This window comes from Lepisosteus oculatus, chromosome 4 (genome assembly GCF_040954835.1).
Source record: "Lepisosteus oculatus isolate fLepOcu1 chromosome 4, fLepOcu1.hap2, whole genome shotgun sequence".
Taxonomy (NCBI): Eukaryota; Metazoa; Chordata; class Actinopteri; order Semionotiformes; family Lepisosteidae; genus Lepisosteus; species Lepisosteus oculatus.
This window is the reverse complement of record NC_090699.1, coordinates 22,687,330-22,712,818: the sequence shown is the minus strand read 5'-3', so window position 1 is coordinate 22,712,818 and position 25,489 is coordinate 22,687,330. Positions and strand designations below refer to the sequence as shown.

The following is a 25,489-nucleotide window of genomic DNA, read 5'->3' as shown; positions in this document are numbered from 1 at the left end:
ATTTAATTCTTAATTATCTTTGTGACGCTTGCATTTAGGAAATGCGCACTTAATCGCAACTTCATGCAAAACAATGTTCATATATGCAACATAGTTTATATGTAATATTAAAAGCTATTTTAAAAGGAAATTCTGAATGTATCAATAAAATTAAATCAACATTCAACACAAAAATGGGAAAATATTTAATAGCTGGATGAGTATTGTTAAGAGCATGAGCGTTTTTCATAACTGCGTAGGTACGATTTTGTAATTTTACAAGTAAAGGTTTATTACAGGTGTGTGTTTCAGGTGTGTTCACCTGAAGAAGGCTCCACAGCCGAAACGTTGTGTTTTTCTTTTCTTTTCAGCATGGAATAAACTTTTATTAACTAAATTCCTTTGCAGACTACGCATGCAGCTACCTACTTGAACGGTTTTGTAATGTCGCGTTTCTTTCAAGCATAACAGGGACAATAAAAACACAATTACGGAATTAATACTTAATTATTTAACTTTGTAACATCCGCGAAATGTGACGCATGTTTTCAACCTGCTGCTATTTTTGCCTCCTATTATCCTTTTCAAACAGCGAAAAATGTAAGTGTAGCGATATACAATAAAGTATAAAGGCGCTATTATGTTTGGAAACTTCCGGTACTTTAAAATATTGTTACAGTGAAAATCCAGGCTGAGTTCAATTGTTGTCGCCCACACTTGGTCACATGTCCACAGTGTTTACGTAGTTGCAGCGCAGCAGCAGGTCACTACAGGAAGTGCAGTCAAGTGACAATAAGAAAGATCACTACAGATGACTGGCCGGCAGTATGTATAGCATTAGCGTCTGTGTATGTGTGTAGTCGAAGTAAAAATGTGGTTACTTTAGAATTCAGCAAAATAGACCAATACTAGGCGAATTAGGCTTTAATGTCTGCAAAGGTGTCGCCTCTGATGTAATTGTAAGGAGATGATGCGAACAAAATGGAGGCGCCTTTTTAAACAGTTCTTTATCCAATAGATGTACGTGTATTAGTACGGAAACAGGGACATCTTATGCATGCGTGATGTTGCATCTGCACAGTTGGTGAAAACACGGAGCTTATACAGATCTGTAGCCTCATAATCATTTTTAAAAGATCAGCTTAGGAATAAAAAATACAATATTTAAATGTTGTATAACACCCCCAATTGCTTTAATATCTGCATCGTCTTTTAGCAGCTAACCAGGGAGCCTCATGGTGACACAATATAAAGGGAGCTAGGCTTTATTAATTACGGAAAGTAGTCAAACATATTCTTTAAGACCATCACGCCGTACGTTAGATATTTTTACCATTTCTAAGTGGTGCTATTTTGCAGAATGTGTGACCATCGGAATCTTTCCGACTCATCCTCGAGCGCACCGGGCACCTCGAGCTCCCGGGCGAGCTTTGCTCTGGGCAGAAGCTTGCCTGGACGAGCGTCTCTAAACCCGCCTCCTCCTGGCAGACTCAGCTCTCTGCGGTCGAGAGATCTGACGTTGGGAGGGTTTAAAAAGGTCAGAACCACCGATTTGTAATATACAGTATAAGCCTCGATACGTTTCAGCCTGGAGAGAGGGGCTGGAGCATACCTTGATCAATAGATTTTAGTTCTAACGGGGGTATCACATACTTAACTCAACTTGAACGAAGTGGGTTCTTAAACTCAAATAGTTTACACAACCCGAAAAAAGCGTTAAGCATTTTAAAAAGATCTTTGTGAGAGGTTGTTGAGAACAACTATACTGAATATAATTAGGCAAACCGTTCAATTGACATTCAATCGCGAACGGAGTTGAAACGGAGCAGCTGTCTTCTAGAAGTCCTAGTGCCAGAATTAAGACCTCTTTACAGTAGGGAAGAGTTCACGCGGAGTGATGCTAATCAAACTCCTTTTCATTTGTTACAGAAAACCTTTGTTCCAAATTTTCATTCCGTTAGGAAGACTAAAGATGAGTAAGTTGTCTTCTTAATTTCTCTCCTTAATGCACATTGAAATAAATTGCTGGGAAGATTTATTTTAGCACAACCTTAAAGAGATTGAGCTACAGTAATTCAATCCCACAAACGTAGCACTGAGGGCTTTTGTATACCTTTGTTAAGCATGTCTACTAATTGTCTATTAATTGAACTTCAATTTGACCACATGAAGACAAAGAGAGGAACATCACTGTGCTTCCAAGAAGGAGAAGAGAGAGAAAGATGACAAACAGAAGGAGGGCCGAGGGAGGAGGAGAGAGCGACCACAAACAATTCAGTCACACTCTATATTTGAACAAGGTCCTGCCGATACAATAAGGAGAATAGGTAAACTAACACAAGAAAAAATAAAACCACAATTTTTGAAGAGATTTTGCAACAGAATGTAAAAAATTTGGCTGTTTTATAACTGTGTGACCTTACAGGGAGCTGGGACAGTCCAGAAAGGAGTGAATGTGGGCCTCCTGCTGTCTTTAAATGCGTTAAAAAAGAAAAACATACTTTTGAAGATGAGGAGAGTGAAATTTTACAAAAACTGAAAAGGGACGATGTGAGTTGCTTTATATTCCTTCTAGTGCTTTAAAGAATATAACCTTTCTGTGTTCACCTACCTTAATATTAGAAATATTTTGCATTTGCCATTAAAAAAATGTTTTTTTAAAAGGTCATTAAAGGGTGGTAGGACTGACCTGAGAAGCAACATTGAAATTTATTTTTCAGTGACATCTGTATCACTTATATATTCATTTCAAAGACTTGCAAAATTTATTCCTTTCTCCTCTCTAGTTTTTAGATGACCCTGGCCTAAAAAATGATGCAAAGAACAGGCCAATTCAACTTCCACTTCATCAGTCAATAGACTTTTTTACTGTGGAAGAGAAAAACATTAACAGTAAGTTTAAACATGTAATATCAGAGATTAACACAACAGCCTAATTGTACATATTAATGAAATATGTACAATTGTAATAAAACCTGAGAATTTGTTTAAATATTTTACAGATGTTTAAGAAAATGGGGAAATCATATTGAGTATAAAAAGTACAAAAAACTGCACAGAAAATGCAGAGCTATAAAGAATCACAGAAGTTGTCTTACAAAATACAAACATTATGGGCTGTTGGTAGGAAATCTATCCAACCTTTAAAGATCCTCCATCTTTAGTCAAATAGATGTGTTCATTTGCCACCTGGTTTGGCAGGAAATTAAATTCGTATTACATTCAAAATCAATTATGTATTCTTACCTCAAATACCCACCATTTCCCTTGTGCTCTCCCCTTTCTGTAAATTGTGATTAAATAAAAAGTCGGGAAATGTAATTGTATTATGTTTGCGCATGTTATTTAAAGAATTGTCAAATAACACTAAAAACTTCCAAATCTGTATTTGCAAAGTATTTGTGGTACAGCAGGTGTAACTTGAACTTCTTCTGCAGTCAAAGAAGAACCTGCCGCTGGTAAAACAAGTTTAAGAGCGCTTGGACCTCAGCAAATGAAACATCCCCAGATGACAAAAGGGGCCTTGAACCCTCAACAACCTAATGTAGCCGAACTCTTCCAGCAGTTGAGCCTGTCTAATGATGGTGAACTCCTGTTCATTCAACTGCCGGATACAATTCCTGGACAGCCCATAACAACTGCTGATAAAGTTGCAAAAAAAGAGAGAAAATCTGAAGATAGGCATGCACTGCCTTTTAAGACTCCGGTAAGTCAATTTTAACTTATGATCTTCATTTTAACAACAGTAATAACATACGTTGTTCTCTCATTCCAGTGGACTAAACATCAATGGCCATATTGAACACATCTTTCTTACTATGTAACAAATAATCAACTGGCTAAATATTAAATTATACTTCTAAGCAAGTGTAGGTATTTGTTATGCAGCAGAGTAAATCAAGAGCACATCATAATTAGGACAATGTCCTTTTTAATTATTCATAATAACTAATTAATTTTAATTATTCACAATTACATAATTAGGATCTTATAAGATCACTTTATTGGCCATATACAATTTCTTGCATTAGGAATTTGTCTTTTCGCATTGGGGTTAAGGGCCTTGCTCAGGGGCCCAACGGAGTAGGATTCCTCTGCCGCCCGCAAGATACGAACCGGCAACCTTCCAGCCACAGGCAGAGATCCTTAGCCACAGAGCCACCGCTCCGCCCTTCTTCTGAGAGTGCTCAGGCACCAAAACTAATAATGCTTAATACAAAAGCTGCATAAATTCAGATTTTGTGGGAGGAAATATTTCTGGATGATATTCAATACATTTTAATATATTTTATGGAAGTTTGTCACACCACTTTTTATAGGATCCCATAAGAAAGGAGAGCACTTCCACTCTGTCGGATTTCTCAGAAGGACATATCGGGAAACTGCGGATCAGGAAGTCAGGAAAAGTTCAGCTTGTTTTGGGTGAAGTCATTACGGATATTTCTGAAGGCGCTGCATTTTCTTTTCTGCAGGTAAGTCTTCAGTTTGCTGGTTAAAAGACAGAAACCGAAACATCTGAACTATTCCTATATCTTGTTTACATTAAATTACATTTAAATAGCTCAGTGCAAATCTCAAGTTTAATAAAATGGAATCTATAAATCTGAAATGTATAGGTACTTGATGGACAATATACTTGTAGGGAATAAACGCAATTATTAAGCGGTTTCACTTTCTATTCATATTATAGCAACTGGTATCTGTACGACTTTCCGAAGGCTTGACTGGCGACATGACTGTACTGGGCAACGTAAGACACAAGCTGGTGTGCTCTCCAGACTTTGAAGAACTCCTGAAGGATGTAAAATATTCATCTTGAAACGCCCTCAGGAATTTTGAAATCTTAAAGCTGAAAATGTATATGTAAGAATACTTTAATATTATTGTACTTTTCTGCAATTTTATATTCATGTAAACTGTTCTTTTAAGATATTTTACATCTGCACTCCATGTATAGAATTTAACGTACATGCACTTATTTGACCATACTGTGAAAGTATTAGAAATGTTATTTTGTTTTAAAAACATGTATTTAAATGTTTAACAGTTGAAGATCAAGTATGAAATGAGACATTTTTTGTATGTTGTAACATTAAAACAAAAATGGAAATAGAGATTCTGTGGAACAAATTCTCTGGTGGTTGTTTCATACGGTCTGTTACACCCATACTTAAGAAAACATCCCCAGTCATTTCAGAATTCAATTCCTTGAGGCTTCCTTGGCTGGCTTTAAGCATTTCTTGAATTTCATTATTTTTTGTTGCTTCTGGCAAATAAGCAAAACAAATAAGTTTTGGAAAAATATGTTCTTCCTTCTTCACGATTTGTTACAGACCATAGTCCTTCCACATGTTTCACAGTTTGACAAGCATTATTTGCACCAGTGTCAAGTGGTAATACATGGACAAGTATTTCTACTCTCCGGAGCAAATGCTAATACAAAGTACCTTCTTATGCAGAGCAAAGTTTCTTTTCAAATAGGACAGTAATTTATCACTCCCTATATGCACAATCACTCTTCAGTCTTTACCCTTCTTGGAGACTTTTTTATCTCTGAACCAGGTGCTACTTTAGTATCTGCAGACTTGTCAGTTCCTTTGCTCTTAACTATGTGTACGTTGGACTTTGTGACTCCCTTTGCTTCAGCAGTAGTTTTTGGCTTGGTTTTCTTCCTTCGAATGAGGTCTTCACGCCCAATTTCAACCATATGTTCCTCCCAAGACTTAATTTCATTTCTGTACCGGATTTTATCATCCTCTGCAAGCTGCATGTAGACCTTCACCAAAAAAGTAAAGGAGTGAGATAGTGTCAGCCTTCATTTTAGTTACATTTGAGATAAATCTTTTGAATCATGATGCTATAAACTACTACAATTTCGTTACCAGTAGTTAGCACAAACCAAAAAAATAAACAACTCTCCTATAAAGAAACATATCAGTTTAACTCACAAGTTTTCTCAGAACAGATATGGAAAGTCCACCACTTTCTTTTTACAGAGATTTTGGAATATTTAACTTAAGACACTGCATTAAATCTGTGATAAAACAGGTTGTTTTTAAGAAGAATTGCTCTGTCAAATACTCACTTGTTTCTGTGAAGCATGTAAGTTTCTCCAGTCATCAAATAATGATTTCATCTTGCCCTAAAAGAACACAGTATAACCATTGTTATATTGACTTTTATCATCAAAATAACCCTAAAATGAATATTTTAAAGGATTCACAAATGGAAAAAAGAAATAGCAATTCAATAAATGCAGGACTGGAATTAAAAGTCAAAACACACCTGCATTGATACTCCTTTTGCCTCTTCGAAGTGCTCAGCCATGAAGATATTGAAAGCTGACCTGGGTCGTTTGGGTTTGCCCAGCATCGTCAACTCCTACAAATTAAAGAAAAGCAACACAAACCTCAGGCAAAATTCACACTCTGCCCCGAGACTCACACAATCCAATTAAAAAAAACACTTTAATTGCATTTGTTTTAATACAGTATGTTCTTGGATTATGCTGGCGTAATTTTACATTTATTAAGTATTTTATAAAAACGTGGTGTTTACAAACTCTTTCCAGGTTGTACTATTAGACTAAATCTGGCAGATTGAAAAATGCAGGGATGAGACATGGAGATGTTAAGATTTGTTAAGACAAATTATTTAAGCAACAATTAAACCATTCAGTTTTACTCACTTCACTCAATGTGAAAATGAACAACAGAACATCAACTGGCATCTGACATTGGAACAAAACTTCCATCAATCAATTTGCTTACCCGTTTTTTCCTGATTGTCCTCCTTCTAGCTATTTTCTCTCTTCTCTCCTCCTCCAATGCAGCTGTCTGGGCAGGAGTTAACTGTGCTTTGAATTTCATCATCTCCTCTTTGTATTGCTCCCTGTCAGCAACTGCAGCCTCCTGAAATGGCTGTATAGGTAAACTTCTGTTATTAATCAAAAATCATTTAGTAATAGTCATCTGTTCCAGGTCACTTAACACAATTTGATCAATCCCTATGCAAAGTGTTGTAACAAAAGGGTCATTAATGCACAAGGACTAAAACATACAGTGTGAAAAACAATATAAGACATAGCGACTTCTGTAAAAACAGATGTGAATCAGAGGATCCAAAGGTGGATCTTGTCAAGGCACTGGACGAAGTGGTCACAGTGCAATCCTTAGAAATACCACTTCATCTAGGAAATCCAGGGATCTCAGTAGCACCAATGGAATAAAACTTACAGGTCCAGTCCACCACTGCATTGGTGTCCTTGCCTTGACTTTTCTCACACATTCGTGGGACTACAGACTTTGACTTAATGTCACAAAAAAAACAGTAATTTCAATAGTCGTTGTCCTTCAACCTAAATGGTGTCTCCTTACAGTATGTGCGGTGTAAGTGCAATATGACCATTTCATCACACCACAAAACCCGTCTTTTAACAAACACACAGTTATTGCAAAGAGGTAAAAAAAACACCCGTTACCCGTTTTTCTTCAGATGACAACGCTTTCCACTCCTGGGCAATTTTTCGGGTTATATCCACATTCTTCACATCTACAACACAGACATTACATGTATGGAAAAAAAAATCTGTAGGTCAATTAGGTGAAGAAAAATAGAAAGAACAGATGCGATACCCATTCAATTTCAAAGAATTATTCAACACATACTACGACAGCAATAACACAAACCAAAACTTACACATATCCGACATGCACAGTTTCATTATGATGACCTACATTGTAAATTTACAAAAAGATTGTAAGTTTTTTTTTACTATATGCAGCCAAATTCCCACACGTTATTAAACCAACATAGTTCAGTTTCACCTGGGTACTGTTTGATGAAGACGGGTCGTTGCTGCCTGATGTATCGGATATAGCCAGTCAGGGGCCTTTTAGGTGGTCTCTCACTGCTGGTACTGAAGCACCTTATCGCAGGAAGCACACAGGTGCACCTATGAAGAATTCAGGTTTAAACAAGACTTTGACTTTCCACAGAAATACAATTATTTTACCATCTTATAACAGTGACTTGGAATTACACAAGACTAAAAATCATTACAAAAAATTAACAAGAAAGCTACAATACCATATGAAACAATAGGGAGTTTTGCCTACCAATTCATTGTAAAAGTGTGGGTTATCATAAACTTATGAAGTGAAGAAAATGAGGTGAATACATTTTAAGGCCTCACAGTCAGTTAAGAGGTTGTTTTTTGTTTCCAATGTCATATCTCAAGGACTTCAGATACCACTTTTTAAACCAACCACAAAACTTGGTGAAGTGCGACTGTACTCCACTATTACTTTCAAATGCACCATTCTTTTCAGCGGGTACTAATGTTAACCAGTTACTGATCACTTTCACTTCGGTGGTATAGCCCGATACGTTACCTCCAGCCATCGTCGCTGATAACGGCAGAAAAACCGTAAACTGAATGTACGGTTTACAGAAATACACAGGGCTTTAAAAGTTGCCACCTGAAAATTAAGTTTAAAAAATAATCTTAAAGCCATAGTTTGGCTTCATCACGACAAAACAATTTTAACGTGAAGACCACCTGCACGCAAACGAGCACCTTTTGATATTCTTACCTTGCAAACGATTTACTGCACAAAAGGCCGAGTGATTTGACTAAGAAGCTGGAGCTAGTTGAAATTAAAGAGACCATTTTAAGACAAACAACGAGTTACCAAAATATATAAAATAATAAAAAGACATGCATGGAATCGTTGTATATCCACGACAGTAACCCCGCCTACTGTCAGTCAAGTTTGGGCGCTGAGAGGTCTGTAGTTGGACCAGTGTATTGTGGGAAAAGGTCGAGCACGAAACTGCTCATCTGTTTTCGTTGCAGCTGTTTCATCACAGTTGAGACGCTTTTGTTGTAAGTAACAACAGCAAACGCTACATTTTTACACAGATTTAATACACATATTTAATTTTACATTGTCCTATGATAAGGTGAATAAAGTATTGGTAATTTTATTTATAAAGGAAATTAATCAGTATACTGAAAAACGTAATCTTAAAGTCTTACTTTATGAATCGAAAGTACTGTTCTGAAACACTGCAGCTTTTAAGCGCATGTAGTTTTCCCAGAGCTTTGTGAGCACTTGCCAGATAAAATAATAATAATAATAATAATAATAATAATAATACTTTATTTTATATAGGACCTTTAAAGGTGGCTTCTCAAAGCACTTTACAGAATGACAACAACAATAAAAAAAATACACAAGCAAGATGGGAATACACAGGAGACAGTAGATGGTGGTACTGAATACAGTACAAGCAGAGGAGTAAAGAACAGTTAAATAAAGGCTCATTTAAAGAAGGTTTTGGGTCTGGATTTGAAGGAGTTTAGAGAAGGTAACTCTCTCATATCCTTAGGGTTAGAGTTCCAGAGCTTTGGAGCATAACAGAAGGCCCTGTCATCCCGTAGAGTGTAGACAGGCTTGGGGGACAGATAGGAGAGGAGAATTAGAAGAGCGAAGGTTGCGAGGTGGGCAGTAAGGCGATAATATCTCAGAGAGGTACTGAGGTGCCAAGCCATGCAGAGCCTTATAGGTGAGCATGAGGATTTTGACACGAAACTTGATTATAAGTAAAATTAAATTGCAATTGAGCTGCTACTGCCCATTCAAAAACTTTTGCAAAAGTCATTGGGTGCAGGCCAATGTTTTAATGTGCGATAGCAGCTGACACGTCTACAGACACTACCAAATTTCATGGACTCAGGACTGAGTTTAGAACAAATGCACAAAGAGAAGAGAAGAGTAGATAGCTTTGAGCAGGGCTGTAGGAATTGAGGCAAACACTGATTGAACTATCAATTCATCCACATGTACCGCACCAACAGTAGGACAGCGAGAGAATCCGTGAAAGGAAGAGAGGGTGTAGCTAAAATGGCTGCAGGAAATGAGGTCAATAACAGCTTATTAATATGCATTTTGTGAAAGAATTGCAGGAATGTGTTTTACATTGTTCAGAAGACAGAGGGAAACAGACTTAACTGGTTTGAACATTTATGGTAGAGTAATAAGACTGTAATGTTTCTGTAACTCCTCTCACATAAGATTGTAATAGGAGGATCTTGCCATTGTAATGATATTCCTATAGGTCTGCTGACCAAGAGATTAAAATTCTATTTCTTCAATCTTGAAATCACAGATGCACAATTTCAGGTTCTGCGTCCAGCTTGCATTTAATATCTTTAAATCAACAGCTGAAAATAAATCATTTCTGCAACGCTGCAACTCTCTAGGACAGGTTAAACAGATGTCAAGTAAAAACAAACATGAGAATGGTTATGCTTAGAAGTTAAGGTAAATAAACCAATGCAAAAGAATCTAGAACTCAGAATCATTAAATGCAAATGATGTTCAATGTTTGGAACACCATGTCTGAAGTACAGCTGCTGCAAAAACGTCTGAGAACTTTACACTGAAGATCTACTGTCCATTAATCTGAAAATACAATTACAGGGCTGCTTGTACACTTTGTTCAGTACAGTCCACAAGTGAAACTTACAGAAAAAACACCCCGACTGATTTTTCCAACTTAAAGCAGGAGAGTTATCCAAAATGATCTTTCAAATTAGATTGTGTTTGAGAATGCACTGATGCATTGTAACACAAAAGGCAATTCAATGCTAACATTTATGTCTTCTGGTTTTCTGCATTTACTTTCGTGTGAAACCATCCTTTAAACTTGTGTCACAGAATCTGTTTCTTCTGGTTTTTGTTTCAGTTTGGGTAGTCAACATGTCTTTTACAAATGTGTACTCAAAGCACTCATGAAATATACCATTACCTACAAAACACTACTGAGCCTGGTAAGAAATTACAATAATGCAGTTTAATACAGTAATTACAGCAACTATGCAAGAGAGCTCAAGTGGAATAAAACCCAGAAGAAACTGGGTCTATAGGAATTGAGCTTAAGACCTGAGTTCAATGGTAATTAACTGCCTTTAAAACAATTTCTTATGTTCTATTTAGAAGAAAAGTATGTAATGCCACCTGCCTTTAGATACTTTCTGCAAAAGGCCGCAGTTTTGCTTTTAAATAGCATACATCCACATGAACATTTAGCATTGAAATAACGATTAGAAGATCTGTTATATAATATGGTGGCAATCAAAAGTGCAAAGACACAACAGAGGTAGAGGAAGAACAATGTAAAATATGGCAGGTGTCAATGTGGACAAAAGTAGCAAATTCACAACATTGCAGATTTATTTTTTTCCACTTTTAATGCAAAATAATAAAAATAGATTCAGTATAGCATATATACTATACAATAAAAATCTCTAAAAGAAAAATTAGAAATTACCTACAGAAAGAAAAAAATGTTTTTAATGAAACTTTTATTTTCCTAAACTCATGGGTGACCACAGCAATAAAGCTGCATTACAATTTAGTTTTAATGGGATTTATAGACCAAGAAAAACAGAAGTGCTAAATTAAAAAAAAAAGTCTGCAATGCACAAAATCTGTTAAGCCTTTTTGTGTAATTTGTGGCGAAGGAGTCTTTTCCTGTAAAATACTAATTCTCCATTAGTTAATGGCAATTGTTTTAATGATAAATGTTAACAGTACATCATGTTCAATAATATTACCTAATTTAACTTTTTTAGATTCTAGAATTTACAGTGCTTTGTGACTTAAAAATCTTCTGTTAGGTCTTTACATTGCATACTTCTGGGTCCATTCTCTTGCTAGTCTGTTGTATCTAGAAGAACAAAGAGAAATCAAATTAGAAAAATGCACCAAGAAGGCAGACAGGTTAATTGGAAGTTGCTGCTTGTCATGCTGGAAGACCAGAGTTCCAGTTCTTTAATTCACACCAAACAACTGCAAAACACTCCTCCCAGTCTTCAAACTCTACACATGCTTTAGGTTAACATACAACATTTTTTCTTTGTAAAGTCCATCAGGTTTTCAGAAGTGGGGGCTGTATGCTTAGAGGGTTGTAGTTTGCAGTGAGTCTAACCCAGCACAAGCCCACCCTGAAGGGGAAGCCAGTCTCAGGGCCTAGAAGAGAGGCGGGAGGGGCGATTCAGGGATGCCAGGACCCTGGACACCATGTCTCTGGGCTATGGGAAGAAATCAGAGCACACAGGCTAAACCACATGGACACGTGGAAAACTTGCAAACTCCAAACACAAGGTGCTCTGGCTGGAAATCATCCCAGACTCTCAGAGCTGTTAACTCCCATGGCACTGTCCCAGCTCTTTCTAAAGTCAAAAATTCTCACAAATAAATACATTCTTTTGTGTTTGGTGTTCTTTATAGCCTACTTGCCCAAGATTAACTTTGCAATTGCTCAAGCCATGTTATTTTACCCTTAGTACTGATGACACTGCATAACCAATTATAATAAGGTGGATTATACCTGAAGAAGGCTCCACGGCCGAAACATTGAGTTTTCTCTCTTCTTTTTTTCAGCATGGAATAAACCTATTACTTGTTCCTTTGCAGCCTACGCATGCTGATGCAGCTACCCACCTGAACTACCGTAATAAGGTGGATAAGCATTCTGGCAATATTACAGTTCACTGTTACCTCTCTTTTAAAAATATTGTTCACTTCCTTCCACTGGAGTCTAGTCTGCATTTCAGGGCACAAATTCACAGTGAAACCCTCTACCGAGAGGTCATTTACACACAAGAGATGTGATCTTCATCTCTTTACATTTCTGTAAGCCTACAGGAGTCTTAGGTCCACTGAGTCCTCAGTCAGGTTTAAAATGATGCAAATAAAAGCACAGGTGATCTTACAGAGAATCCCAAGCTTAGATACAGACTTATTTAAACAATACATTACTTTTTATAGCACATAAACATCAATATGGAAGCATGTTAAATATTTTTTTTCCCCAAGCGTTAGGATGTTGTAAATGTCATCTGTACTCACTTTTCTTTGTCTGACTTGTAGATGTGTGCTATATCTGGAACTAGGGGGTCATCAGGATTGGGGTCACAAAGCAATGAACATATGGACAATAAAACTGGAAAACAGGGTTTTGCAAGTTAAATTCGAAGGTGTGAATCTTTCAATTTCATAATAGCATCTTCTTTATTTCTTACTTGTGACACAAACTGAAGTAAAGACTTTACAGTATACAGGCAGTGTACTGTAAACAGTGTGAACAGAAAAGCTACCAAAGCACATGTATAGTGTTCTTGTTTACATCAATCTAGAAGACCACGTCCTGTAAGAACAAGGGGTTAAACGAGACACTCAGACAGGAACTGTCTGTGAAGCTTTTAGGCTTTCAAAACCATTTCCTTTTGTGTTAGCAAGATCTAACTTGAATTTTCAATATAATTCTACAGCACTGCCTGACAATATTATTCAAATTAACAGAATGATATTTATCATAGTCAACACAATTCTAAAGCAAAGATGCTAAAGCAGATTTTTTTCTTCACTCTTTTTTTGCAAATTGCAAAAAACCATTCAGTTCTTTAGGGCTACGATACACATGTATCCATGTTGACTGTCTTGTTGTTAGGGAGATAAGCAATAAAGTGAACAGTACCAGCTTAAATGACTTATATAATGAAAACAATGAAACTACACAATGTGTGATAATGTAGCATAACCTAAGATTGAGTTTTTTTCCCCCAGATGAAAACAAAACGGGACCATCCAAAGCCAGATCAATCTTACCTTTTGATACGGTCAGTGCAGGGGACCATTGTGATCTCAAAATGTCCAAGCAAATGCTCCCATTACTATTTATATTTGGGTGATAGATTTTTGTTGTGAATGCTACCTATTGAAAGAGAAAAACGCATTCATCTTGGTCAGCCCGAAATTAAAATAGATCACCTTGATAAACAAATTTTAATAGAAAACTGCAAAGCTGTTTTCCTAACCTTTGGTGGTTTAAAGGGGTAGTCCGTGGGAAAATGGATTGTGAGGAAGAACACACCCCCTTGGTATGGGCTGTCACTCTAGAGGAAGAAACATCGCAATGAAAACAATTAAATGAAATGCCACGTATCCCATTGAAGGATGAGATTTTGCAAACCTCGAAATGCCGTGTGGAGGACAGCCCCCACCAAACCCACTTTCTACAGTACATGACTTCACTGCACACCATGAGCCCATTTGAGACCGTGTTTGTTCTGCACAAGTGGTCCAACTAACCATGAGACCACCAGTGAAATGATACAAGGCTCAAGCAGGTTACATTTAAAGCAAAGCTGTTTCTCTCTTAAGGCACCTTAATCAATTTAGTAACATCTGCCAGGTTAGAAGTGCCACGACATACTACCAAGGCTTCAAACATTTACAGAGACAGGTCGTTGGATATTTAACAACAAAGTAAAAACAATTCATTACATAAACTACATTATTCACAGATTTGATTTTTTAGTTGCACACAACAAAATGTATTTTGTATGTAAAACAAATATAAATCTCATATGAATTCCTCAAAGTGCTCTTGGTCGCAAGATACATATTTAGCACAAAAGTACAAGCAATTATCATAGAAGAGATTTATCTTCTAATGCAAGTTTAAAAACTGTCCATAATACAGTATGTAAAGATGTTTTAACATATAAGGCTCTGCAAATGTGCACCATGAGCTTTGTGACAAATATTTTTTTTACATGTAACGGTTTAATATGGAACAAACCTTATTTTTGTGAAAAAATAATAATTAAATGGCATAAAACACCATTAAGGCCTTCGTAAATATAGTTTATACATTTTACTGGATGCAGGTGAACAATTAAGCAAAAATATTAAATGATCTATGATGACTCATTGTTCGCCTTGGAATTTCTTTAGGTATCAATATCAACCCCCCCGCCCCACCCAAATCACTTCAAAATAAAAGACATGTTAGTCACTCACTTTACCCTTACAGACGTTTTGATTTAAAAGTTTTGCACACCATAAACTAAACATACAAATGCCAAAAATATAAGTCTAATCCTACACTTGCCACAACAATTTACAAAACAGGTAATATATGCCTAAAAGTGGGTCATATTAGCTTCTTTACACAAACCCACTTTCTTCACTGCCACACATTTCTAGGTATGTACCAGACTGCTAAGTGTTACTTATATAATGTAATAACTTTCAGCATTAATAAACAGTGACAATCCTATTACATGCCCACCATTCAGTACCTTAATGAAAATCAAAAAGAAATCAGCTAATCTCATCTTGAAGAGACTTTTTTGATGGATCTGCATTCCTTACCTTCTAGATAATATTTGAATAAAGGCTACATTGAGGCAGCTGCCCATCTGAACCTCTATCATAAATAATTGGCGATTCTACATTGATCAAATACAAGAGTTCTACGGAGTCTCTCAAATTGTGTGGGGTAACAGAGCTACAGAGCCCTGAGGTAGTCAAGTGGACATGAACATCAAAGAGGAAAAAAAAGTTTATTTTTTTCATAAAAACATTATATCCAGTGAAAATGTCTAAAATTCAAAACCTCTCTTTTAAAATAAAGTAAAACTTTGTCCAAAATTCTGTAGAAAGTAATATTTTGTAGAAAAATATTGTCATCGACTGTACACATCAATTTTCCTCAGTCCTTCAGTTACTTGTCTTTCTTGCCAGGACAAATCATAATACAAATTCTGCACTAGTAATGTAATACATGAACCTCCATGCAACTCCCTGTGACACACTCAAAAGCACTGATTAGAGTTTTCTAGGTAGGTTATGTTGGTTTGCTGTCAATAACCTGCCTTTATTCAAGGTTAAACGCATCTGTTGCTGAAGAATGATACCCAGGTCTTGGAAGAGCTGTCAGAAAGCCACTATCCAAGAGTGCTGGCAGAAAATGTCTGGCTGACATCTGCCTTTTGATGAAAGAGTGCAAAACAGCCTTGCCATACTAGAAGACAAAAACAATCTGCTCTTAACACCACTCCTGGTACACCAGGAATACCACATATGCCAGCAACACTTTGTTTTACGTCTCCCCTTCTCAAGTGAAATACGTATCCACAGCTCACATCTATCGCGATCTCTGAAACGGCAAACCAGATACCCAAACCTGCCCTCTGCTCTCATCGTGCAAGCAGAATATCCCAGCCCAGGCACTATCTTGAGGAAACTCTAGCCACGATCTACAACATACTTACGGGTCCCATTATTGTGGCTTGCCAGTGAAACACTGAAAAGAAGAAGAAAAAGAAGAGAATCGTGAGCGCCCTCCATGTTATTAACGAGGTCTAAAGCAGGCGGGAGCTCCCGGAGGAAACTTACAGTCATCCCCAACTGGCCCGGCCGAGCACTGCGCGGGAGGATCCCGTTGCAAGTCGTGGAGCTCCTGAAATTATGAAGAAAAACAAAATGTGATTTTTTTTCCCCCAACAGCTCGACCCTCCGAGCCACACTGCAGCTTCTTCAAACATTCAGACCTTGAGTGGTTTTTACCCCCTGGTGTCCAGCACCCTAAGTGTCCTCGACCCATAAGATGGTCTTATAAATCCTTAGCATCCAGTATGGGTGGGTTCTGGTATCATGTAGCAGACGCTTCGCAGATGAAACGCACAATAAGGGTAAAAACGTCATCAAAAGATCTCACATCTTAATGTTAACCGCAACGCAGAAGCAAAGCACTACAAATGAAAGGAAAATACGAAAGGCTTTAAGGAACAGGAAAGCTGTGCAATTGGGAAAGGATGCTTTATTGGGGGTGCCAAGCTGCATTCCTGGGGGGCATCCACTTATCGTTTAGAGGCTGGAGATAAGAACCTTGCTTTAAATACATATCCTAAAAGCAGCCATCGAAGTGCTCTTCTGAATGTCAGTGCATTTGCTTTTTGTAAGTGAAACTATGCTGACGAGTGTTTCTGTATTAATAAAAAGTGGAATCATTCAGGTTCCTTTTAACACCTACACCCCCTACCCACACAAATCCATTTCAATAATCTCTTTAGCATTAACCTGTATTTGGGCTATAAATATTCTCACTAGGAAAAACAGACCACTCAAGGAAACTACTTCGGGGACAAAACCCTTTTATTCAGATTTATCTTGATCAAACTGGAATGAACACGTATCAAATACAGACCGTAAGATACCTTTACTTTTCCATACCACCTTTTAAAATGATTCACAATAAACCCAAAAGATGTACACTGCTGTACGGTACACAGCATGCGGTCCTTTCTTTTCTACAGATCCCTCATTCATGGTTTGTGGGGTGCGACACCATCAGCACAAATGTGTTAATGTGTTACCGTCCCAGTTCAGCTCCCAGAAAGCCAACAGCCATGCTTCTACTACTGCGATTGTCCACCTCTCAGTGGACAACCTGCATTGCGGCTTTTCACATATTCAGTTACTCTCTGATGAATAACTGCTTTGTCCAGTTTCTTCCCAGGACTTCATGTACTACAATAACGCAGATTCAACATTTCTGTTCATGCCATCTCAAACTTTATTAAAATGGAATCAAAAGTAGTGATGGCATGACTTTTATGACTTAGTACTACTGTATGCAGGGGCCTACCCAAGGTACTGAGTCTAGATATTTTTGGACAAGTATAATACAGTGGGTCCTTATGAATTACAATCTTTTATTGTTAAGGGATCAGTACTTGTTTGTAACATGAATGACAGAGCATCACAACCTACTAATGTCATGTCCCAAGAAAGGGTTAGAAACGCCACAGACAGAACCACGGAGAGTTAGTGTTGCATAATCTGTTATGCAAAGATAATATCCGAGTGCTCAGCCTCATCGCTAACATCACCGGGGTAACAGCATTCGGATCTTCGTTCTCATGTGAAACAAAAAACATCCCGTCCCGGTAACACAGTGAAGTGAAAACCCAACAACTGCACAATACAAACTACCATGAAGTGACGTGATCGTGGCGAATATATCGATTTACGGGAAAAGGTTCAATAATACTAATAAGCAGAATCGAGATTCGTACGACGTAGCGATTCAGATTCCAGGATCAGAAGGTGTTATAACACGTGCGAGCTTCAAAGCCTTTTATAAAGGCCTAACCAAGAAAGAAAAAAAAAACTAGCGATAGGCCTAGCAAATCGCAAAATCCAATAAAACCCACAATGTAAAGCTGCTTCCTACGCATAAGGTCTAAACCATCCGTACGAATAACACTCGTACGTACATCTGCTGTATATTGGAAACAAAGTAGCTACGCTTAAAACGGGAATTGAGACCGACTCCTCACCCTTTCTTAGTTACGAATAAATTTTTGGAAAGGGTGCTATGAAAAAGCGAAGTTTACCATTAAATTGCAGGAACGGAAGCCACTGGGCTCTTACGGTATCTGTGCAGTTGTGCGAAGAGCGTCCATATCCCAGCAATATTCATTACGGTACAACAAAGTGTGATCAAACTGACCCCTGGGCGAACAAGGAAACCACGTCGAAACAGAAATGCTTCTGTCGTCCTTGTTCGCCCAAAGAACCTGAAATACCCAATGGCTTAAACACTCCGTATCTTTATTAGCAGAAAGGGGAAAAAAATCTTTTTACGACAATCTTAACCATATAACCTTTAGTATGTTTAAATCAAACCCAATTCTCCACAGAACACGTTTGGTAAGCCCCAGTCCCATTTTAACCTGGTGTCCAGCTATTCTACACAAAAACACGGCTACATTTATACCGGCTCCGGCGACGAGGATTTTATAGGAGGCTCTTCAAATGAACAATTTCCCCGTTTTGTGAAGGGCCTTTGTTGTGGTGTAGTTTCTAGATGTTCAACCATTGTTGTGTACTGGACAATTGCAGTATCACCAACGTTAATGTATTGTTAAGCAATCCCGTTCCTTTTCCGACTTACCTTCTGTATTCTTTTCAAAGCCATAGCGACCCGGGTCTGGTAACCTAAACCGAATTACCGTCTGTTTTCTCCGTGACGTTTCTAAATTCCTACCGAAGAAAGCAACCAGATACTTTCTATTTCTCTCCGCCGCTCGCTAAGGGTGTGTTTTAGGATTTTTGATTTCTTTTGTTTCCGCTTTTTGTTCAGGGAAGCATGAATACCGATGCATTCTGGTAAGTGAAGTTTTTTCTTTCTTAAAGGGGCATCGCTCTTTTAATCAAAATCTTAAATTCCAATTAAAAACATTTTCCTCTTAATTATTAGAGGTTAATCTTTAACTAGGTATGTTTTGAAGAAAGAAAATCTCCTCATATTATTTTCTAGTTTGAAATTTCATTATCCTTTTATTCACAGTTCATTATTTTCTTCAAACAAAATACATAAATAGATTGCTCATAAATACTGTCAATCCCTGGGTGTACTGCAACTATAGAAATCTAAAAGCTCCTTTTTACATTTTCAACTAATATCTGTTTACACATTAAAAATCATCTGTAGAACCTTTAGTATTTTAGGTCAAAACATGAAACTTTGTAATTTGTGATCACACGATTTCTACCTTAACCAATGCAGCATTAAAATATTATCTTAATATATGATAATGATAGTACATTGTTAATATCGTAGATAAATATATAAGGTTGCGCATCTGTCTAGTCCAGAAACAAAAAAATATATATAATAACGAGCACTCTATAAATGGATTAAGATCAGCAGTGAAGTGCTAAGGGAAAGAATAGTAAATAAGTGTAATTTAATATAAATTATTTCTGAACTTTTCTAAAACTAAATTTTCTTAACTAAAATAAGACAAAAGAGTGTTTTTCCTACTTTTATTCGAGTCACACAAAACCCGTTTCAATAATCTTTGCAGGTGTGTGTTGTGTCACTTTAAGAACCCTCCTCTCCCTTTAATACGTCAGAATTACGTCAGCGATCGGCGTCATGTGACGGTGAACTGGTTCTTGCGGATGTTTCAGAAGCGACTGACCTTATGATAAGGAGAAAGAGTTGAGTGCTATAGAAACAGACATGAGCTCCAAAACTCTGCCGAAAGGTAGGGGATTTCTTGGTACACTTTTTCTGTTCAGGGCAACGGGGGTCACTTATGTTGTTCGTAAAACACGCGGGGTATATACAGTTTTGTTTTTGTTGTTTGTTTTAAATTATTTTCCCCCCCTTAATTATAAAGATGAAAGGAGAGAACAATTCCCAGGCCCCGAGGTAAAACGACAGCAGAGGTTGACAGAGCACCTTGGCATGCAGGCAGAGAGACACTGCGATATCCACGCCGCATTAATGCAAAAACGTCGCAGGTGAAAAAAATTTAGAAGGAAAGGACAGACGAGGTTAGCACTGCAGAATTACAATCGCTTGGTCGTCAAGGTGGAATTTTAACTGATAGCTGTAGAAACTGACGATTTACGTCCACTTCGACGAAAAAAACACCTTGACGTTTTTTTCTTGTGAATTGCAGCTGGGGCAAGACGCTTCTTGGTTTAGTAGGATAATTAGTAAGTAGAATACCTTAAACACTAGAAACGGTGTAGCCTAGGTTTTAGTTTAAATGTCTGACAGCAGGGTCTCTCTTATGCACTTGTTGATATTTTAAAAAGGAGTGTGGAAGGGTTGACTTGCTCTTGTGTAAAATGATGGTTTTTAGGCCTGCCTCATTACACAGACGACCTGCTGAGACACAGATGGTATTATGTGGTCGTTTGCTGTAGGTTTAAACAGCTGTGCACAAGGAGAGCAGGCTATAGGGCTCTGTTCCTGGTATTTTTACCATAACAACCTGGATGGAAAGTCGCCAGTTTATTCAACAGGACATTTTACTGCAGCAGTCTGAGTGACAGGCCATGTTCAAGCATACAACCGCAGTGTCTCACCCAGGGATGGTGACCTTGGCCCTCCTGTCAGGAGTGTTAATCACTATTCCACACTGCGGTCCCACAGCAGTAGTAATGTTTTTCATGCAACGGAACAAGTAATAGGTTTATTCCATGCTGAAAAGAGAAAGGAAACAGAGCACAACGCTTCGGCCATGTTTCCTTTCTCTTTTCAGCATGGAATAAACCTATTACTTGTTCTGTTGCAGCCTACACATGCTGACGCAGCTCCCCACCTGAACTAGTGTTTTTCATGGTACCTGTGCGCAGTGGAAGCTGGATGACCAATTGGAAATGATGAATCTGTGAATTAACAATTTGCTGACCATGGTCTTGCTTCTCTTCTTCCTTCTTTCTCCTGCAGCTGAGCTGATAGCGGCCGTGTCTCTGGCTGCTGGAACCGTGGCAGTTGGCTTTCTGGCTTACAGGACCTTCTTCTCGAAGGAGAAGTGCTGTAAGGACAGGGTCAACCTGGACATCCAGAAGGACAACCCGAAGGTTGTCCATGCCTTCGATATCGAGGACCTGGGGGACAAGGCGGTGTACTGCCGGTGCTGGAGGTCCAAGAAGGTAGGGACAGCCAAACCGATGAACGCCACGCCTAGCGCTGACACTGCAATCACTGTGTCCTGGGCAAGGCTGGTGGCTACAGTCCTCAGAGGCCACAGGCCTCACCGGCTTTCACTCCATCTCTGTCCTTTATTTCATTATTGAACTAATTACCTGGGTGAGAAGTCAAATTTCGGTCTCTCATAGGTCAAAATCACCTACTGTGTACAGTAGAATATGTACCTGTAAAACCTGCAGGATACTGAAGGAATGTCCTTTGTCCTTGATCTAGTGAACCAGGCAGCTTCAGTGTGAGATGAGCAGTTTATCTTCTTTCCCTATCACATATATTTCTTATGTGATAGGCTATCAGCTGCCAAAGTAATTGCCATTTAGAATAGTGTTTTTTTTCCTTAAAACACTTGCATTTATATAAAGCAGATTCAGAGTTTTCTCTTTTAATCCATTTTGATATCCTTCTGGATGCTTGTATTATTTTTTACCAACAGTTATCAGATTGCACATATCTTTATTTTTGTTTAGGGTATAGTATAGCCTATAGTTAAGTAAAACTTCCCTTATTACAAGATACTGCAGGATCGTTCTCATGTGATGTGGTACTAAGAGATTTTGGCAGAACTCTTCCCATGGAGTAAATGATTTCCTTACGCTACAAATTTATGACCCTCTCAATTACTGTGCCCGTTAAGTTCAACAGTCCTTAGTACCCACATTAAAATATTCTGCTAACGACCCAGTTTTGGACTTTCTAATGCCAAGCCATGGAGTCTAGTCCCAGTAGTGAATGAGTTACTGTATAGTTTTAGTTTTTGTGGGAGCACAGTTTAGCCTGGAGATAGACAGTGGTTTGTAAACCAACAAAATATATGTAGTGTTCTTGATAAGTGTCATGTAATGTAAGTCATGTTTATTGTCTCATAATGAGAATGAATTCCTCTTTTTGCCAATAAAAGAGTAATGAAGTCTAAATATACACATGTTTGTAATTAATATGGAGTATAGGCTATTATTTAAATTACTTGGCAAAATAAAGCTGTGCTTACATAGATTTATGGGCTGTCTAATGTCTTTGTTAACCTTTTGTTTTTGTTTTTTTAATCTCAGTTCCCATTGTGTGATGGTTCCCATACAAAACATAATGAGGAGACTGGGGATAATGTCGGCCCTCTCATTGTGAAACGAAAGGAAGCATGAAGAATCACCCTTCCTACAAATGTTACTACAGATGCACTGTTGTTTGCTTGTAGATGCAGTTTATTGGAGTCTTAATTGCAAGGATCCAGTATATGCCGTTGTATGCATATTTGGTCAGTATCTATCTTATTTGGGTTCATTAACACTACAGTAGCACATCTATATGTGATTTGTAAAACTTGCATTGTTGGTGTGATTGTTGTTTCATCAAAGTTGGGAAAATGGGAACCCTGTTGAGTTTACATTGGTAACAATTCTGTAAGCTGGTACTAAAACAAGTCTCCATTTTTGATAGTCAAAAGGAGGACTTTTCAACTTTTCATGTCATTGCGAATTCATAGCTTAAATGGCAAGTATTGGGGTTTCCTTAAAATGATCTATGTAACTTTTGATAGTGGGCAATTTAAAATAAGCAATTTATAAAATAGCTCTACAGTTTTCACCCAGCACATGAAATCATTACTTTAAAGATTTGTGAGTATTAATCTTGTTTGAACCTTTTTAGATTAATTTTTCACTACATGTATCTTACCTCTGTTGAAAAACTGAAGGATTTTGGAAATGCAGATTAAACTAAAAAGACGGGTCTTTCCTTTTAGTTTAATGAGGCTTAATTTACTAGAATACACTACTTTTAAAATGGCTTAAACAATTAGCATATTCAAAAGATGTATTTTCAAAACAGTAATTTTTTAAAAGCTGGTAAATCATTAATTGATTGGTCAACTTAACACATCTACACTAAATCATATTTCTCCTTTGGCTGACAATGTTTTGCAAAGTGCTTTTAAGATTTGAAGACATCCATTCGTATTTGCGGAAAGGGTGTATGAGGTGTTTGAAAAAGAAATCGAATAGCAGTTTGTAGAAGATTAAGCTATCCAGGTAAAGACAAATATGGTGTACTGTTTGTCATTTTAGTGGGTATCAAAATAAGCTTGAGCTAAAGTGCACTTTATGGATCTGATTGGGATTTTAAAATGGTCGTACGGTCTGTTATACCAACATACCCAACTTTAAAAAAAAATAAAAACTAGAAATAAGTGGCCAGTGTGCAGACTTTTAGAAATGATCACTGTAGATGTTTAGTGTTTGTAAACCAGAACGGGCAAGGACTATATTTATTTTAACATCTATGCCCAATGGCCATATAAAGTGCATTTTTTAGATTAAATACAATTGGATTGCCAGGTAAAGAATTTCATGTTTTTAAGGTCTCAAAAACATGTACACTATTCTTTTAATGTAATCTGAGAATGATAAAATCTGTGAATTAGATTTGCTTTGATTCACCGAGAAGCAGTGTCTTTGTTAAATAAGGTGCTGTTTTCTTGCATTGGCATGTCATTGCTTTTATTTGACACAACTATGGCCTTGGATGTTTACCTCCTGGTTTTGTTTTGGTAAATGTCAGGTACACAAGCTATCTCACGACTTAATGGACATCGTGTGTAACTTTTAGGATAAAGATTACTGCCTTTTTTTTAGTTATTTCAATTTCAGGTTAGGTGTTTGGAAAAGCTACAGTATGCATTGAATGCAGGAAAATGAACAGGCTTATGAGCAACTCATCATACAGTTTTGACAAATTACCATGTCTACAGATGTATATGTATGGGGAAAAAAATAATAGTTCTGTGTGTTCTTTTCAAAATTGTAATTATTTATTTAAGTTTTTACTTGTCAAAATCTTTCATTGATTTATGATTGAACTATTAGTTTTTTCTGGTGAGATGGTGTGAATGGTACAGTAACAGGTTTGAAGCCTCAGATGAGGTTGAGTTAATGATTAATGTAAATCATGAACGTTCCAGTGTGTTAAGTGTTTCAAAAAAGCATAAAATGCTTTTTTCATGCAATGGCAAATAAAAACTGATTTACATGGACATTTGTAATAAAACAGCATTCAGACTAGTTTCTCTAAGTGGTTTTTTACCCTTAAATAGTAGAATAGTTAAGAGTGGAGCCAGATTTAAGTTCAAAGATGGGCTTTTTACACTTACAATCTGTTTACGTTGGATCATTTTTGTTTGCTAGTGTCTTAAAAATGCAAGCTCTTTTCCTGTTTATTTTTTTTTTCCACTGGGAGTTAACTTTCTCCTCTTGCCGATATTTTTAAACAAATTAAACTGATCAAATGGAGACCATAACCATAACAAAACTTAAAAGGATAGATTACCTCACTTAAGTTCTCCTTCATCTGTGTTACTTGCATTCCTGAGCCTTTATAGTGTTATTTCTCTAAAATGAACAGCTACCCCTTTCTTATGTGATGCACATAAAGAAAAAAATTCTAATTGATGTTGTTTAAGGGACAAGTACCCATGTATACTTGACAAGTACCAAGTATTAAAAAGGATAAGAAAATGCAATATGCTTCTGTTAGAAATCACAACCTGTACTCCTTGAGTTTGACATAAGTTTAGAATGTCGACACAGGTAAACAGTCAAGTATATGTTGCATGTTCCCTCAGAAGTAAATGAGGAAGAGCAGAAACCATAGCTAACTGTATCCTGTGTCTTTATTTCACATAATTTAACATTACCAGTACCTGTTACTTGCGTCTCTCCCTGAGACAACACTATCTCCTCACTGTGTTACAGCCTCTCTGTGGCCTGGTGGTCCATCCTTAGCCAAGCAGCCAGTGCTTCTTAAGCCTGACTTCTCTATAAATGCTATTGGGTCTTGTTATTCCTTGCAAACTCAAATTCCTTTTTGTTTGTATGGGTTAGGGATTCTGGACGTGGTGCTTTTAAAAAGGGGAAATCAATGTATATCAGTACTGAAATGCAATGAAGTGCGCGCTTATTGGATGACATACAAGGCACAGTATTTTAAAACAATGTTTAGGAATATTTCCACTGGATGGGGACATACAGCGAGACTGTTAAAATGTGCCACTGCCCTCGAAAAGCCTAAGTGCAGGGATTCCCAGTTCTGCTTCTAGAGGGCTAGTTTTTCTACAGACTTTCAGTCCTGCTAGCCCTATGGTCAC

General features: G+C 37.4%; 4 protein-coding genes across 4 annotated transcripts; 2 read left to right on the top strand and 2 right to left on the bottom strand.

The window, feature by feature from the left end:
• Positions 1-729: 729 nt before the first annotated feature.
• LOC102687012 (DNA-directed RNA polymerase III subunit RPC4) lies at positions 730-5,093 on the top strand. Its single transcript, XM_015347062.2, has 9 exons — positions 730-804; positions 1,339-1,516; positions 1,909-1,955; positions 2,152-2,306; positions 2,405-2,529; positions 2,766-2,871; positions 3,417-3,685; positions 4,299-4,451; positions 4,670-5,093. Exons 1-9 carry the CDS (start codon positions 791-793, stop codon positions 4,796-4,798), a joined length of 1,176 nt encoding a protein of 391 aa, XP_015202548.2. The 5' UTR covers positions 730-790; the 3' UTR covers positions 4,799-5,093.
• A 173-nt stretch (positions 5,094-5,266) lies between these two features.
• Positions 5,267-8,765, bottom strand: tfam (transcription factor A, mitochondrial). The gene is made up of 7 exons (XM_015347063.2): positions 8,574-8,765; positions 7,806-7,933; positions 7,460-7,530; positions 6,750-6,899; positions 6,265-6,360; positions 6,065-6,121; positions 5,267-5,755 (listed from the first exon to the last, which is right to left on the bottom strand). The coding sequence occupies exons 1-7, from the start codon at positions 8,648-8,650 to the stop codon at positions 5,492-5,494; spliced, it is 843 nt and encodes a 280-aa protein (XP_015202549.1). The 5' UTR covers positions 8,651-8,765; the 3' UTR covers positions 5,267-5,491.
• A 2,568-nt stretch (positions 8,766-11,333) lies between these two features.
• ube2d1b (ubiquitin-conjugating enzyme E2D 1b) lies at positions 11,334-18,988 on the bottom strand. The gene is made up of 7 exons (XM_006630377.3): positions 18,799-18,988; positions 16,236-16,299; positions 16,112-16,143; positions 13,868-13,945; positions 13,659-13,764; positions 12,900-12,993; positions 11,334-11,715 (listed from the first exon to the last, which is right to left on the bottom strand). The coding sequence occupies exons 1-7, from the start codon at positions 18,820-18,822 to the stop codon at positions 11,670-11,672; spliced, it is 444 nt and encodes a 147-aa protein (XP_006630440.1). The 5' UTR covers positions 18,823-18,988; the 3' UTR covers positions 11,334-11,669.
• A 799-nt stretch (positions 18,989-19,787) lies between these two features.
• Positions 19,788-24,407, top strand: cisd1 (CDGSH iron sulfur domain 1). Its single transcript, XM_006630479.3, has 3 exons — positions 19,788-19,897; positions 21,094-21,299; positions 22,404-24,407. Exons 1-3 carry the CDS (start codon positions 19,873-19,875, stop codon positions 22,491-22,493), a joined length of 321 nt encoding a protein of 106 aa, XP_006630542.1. The 5' UTR covers positions 19,788-19,872; the 3' UTR covers positions 22,494-24,407.
• Positions 24,408-25,489: the final 1,082 nt, after the last annotated feature.

Bases quoted from the DNA above. Each gene is read 5' to 3' on its own strand.
- LOC102687012 (XM_015347062.2), top strand. The intron at 1,517-1,908 runs GTCAGAACCACC...CATTTGTTACAG, and splicing joins CGTTGGGAGGGTTTAAAAAG to AAAACCTTTGTTCCAAATTT. The intron at 2,872-3,416 runs GTAAGTTTAAAC...CTTCTTCTGCAG, and splicing joins GGAAGAGAAAAACATTAACA to TCAAAGAAGAACCTGCCGCT.
- tfam (XM_015347063.2), bottom strand. From the start codon at position 8,650: ATGGTCTCTTTAATTTCAACTAGCTCCAGCTTCTTAGTCAAATCACTC. The intron at 6,900-7,459 runs GTAACGGGTGTT...TTACCTATACAG, and splicing joins TGTCATCTGAAGAAAAACGG to CCATTTCAGGAGGCTGCAGT. The intron at 5,756-6,064 runs GTGAGTATTTGA...TTTTTGGTGAAG, and splicing joins TACATGCTTCACAGAAACAA to GTCTACATGCAGCTTGCAGA.
- ube2d1b (XM_006630377.3), bottom strand. From the start codon at position 18,822: ATGGCTTTGAAAAGAATACAGAAG. The intron at 16,300-18,798 runs GTAAGTCGGAAA...TCATAATTTCAG, and splicing joins CTTTGAAAAGAATACAGAAG to GAGCTCCACGACTTGCAACG. The intron at 16,144-16,235 runs GTAAGTTTCCTC...TCTTCTTTTCAG, and splicing joins CGGGCCAGTTGGGGATGACT to TGTTTCACTGGCAAGCCACA.
- cisd1 (XM_006630479.3), top strand. From the start codon at position 19,873: ATGAGCTCCAAAACTCTGCCGAAAG. The intron at 19,898-21,093 runs GTAGGGGATTTC...TTTCTCCTGCAG, and splicing joins CTCCAAAACTCTGCCGAAAG to CTGAGCTGATAGCGGCCGTG. The intron at 21,300-22,403 runs GTAGGGACAGCC...TTTTAATCTCAG, and splicing joins GGTGCTGGAGGTCCAAGAAG to TTCCCATTGTGTGATGGTTC.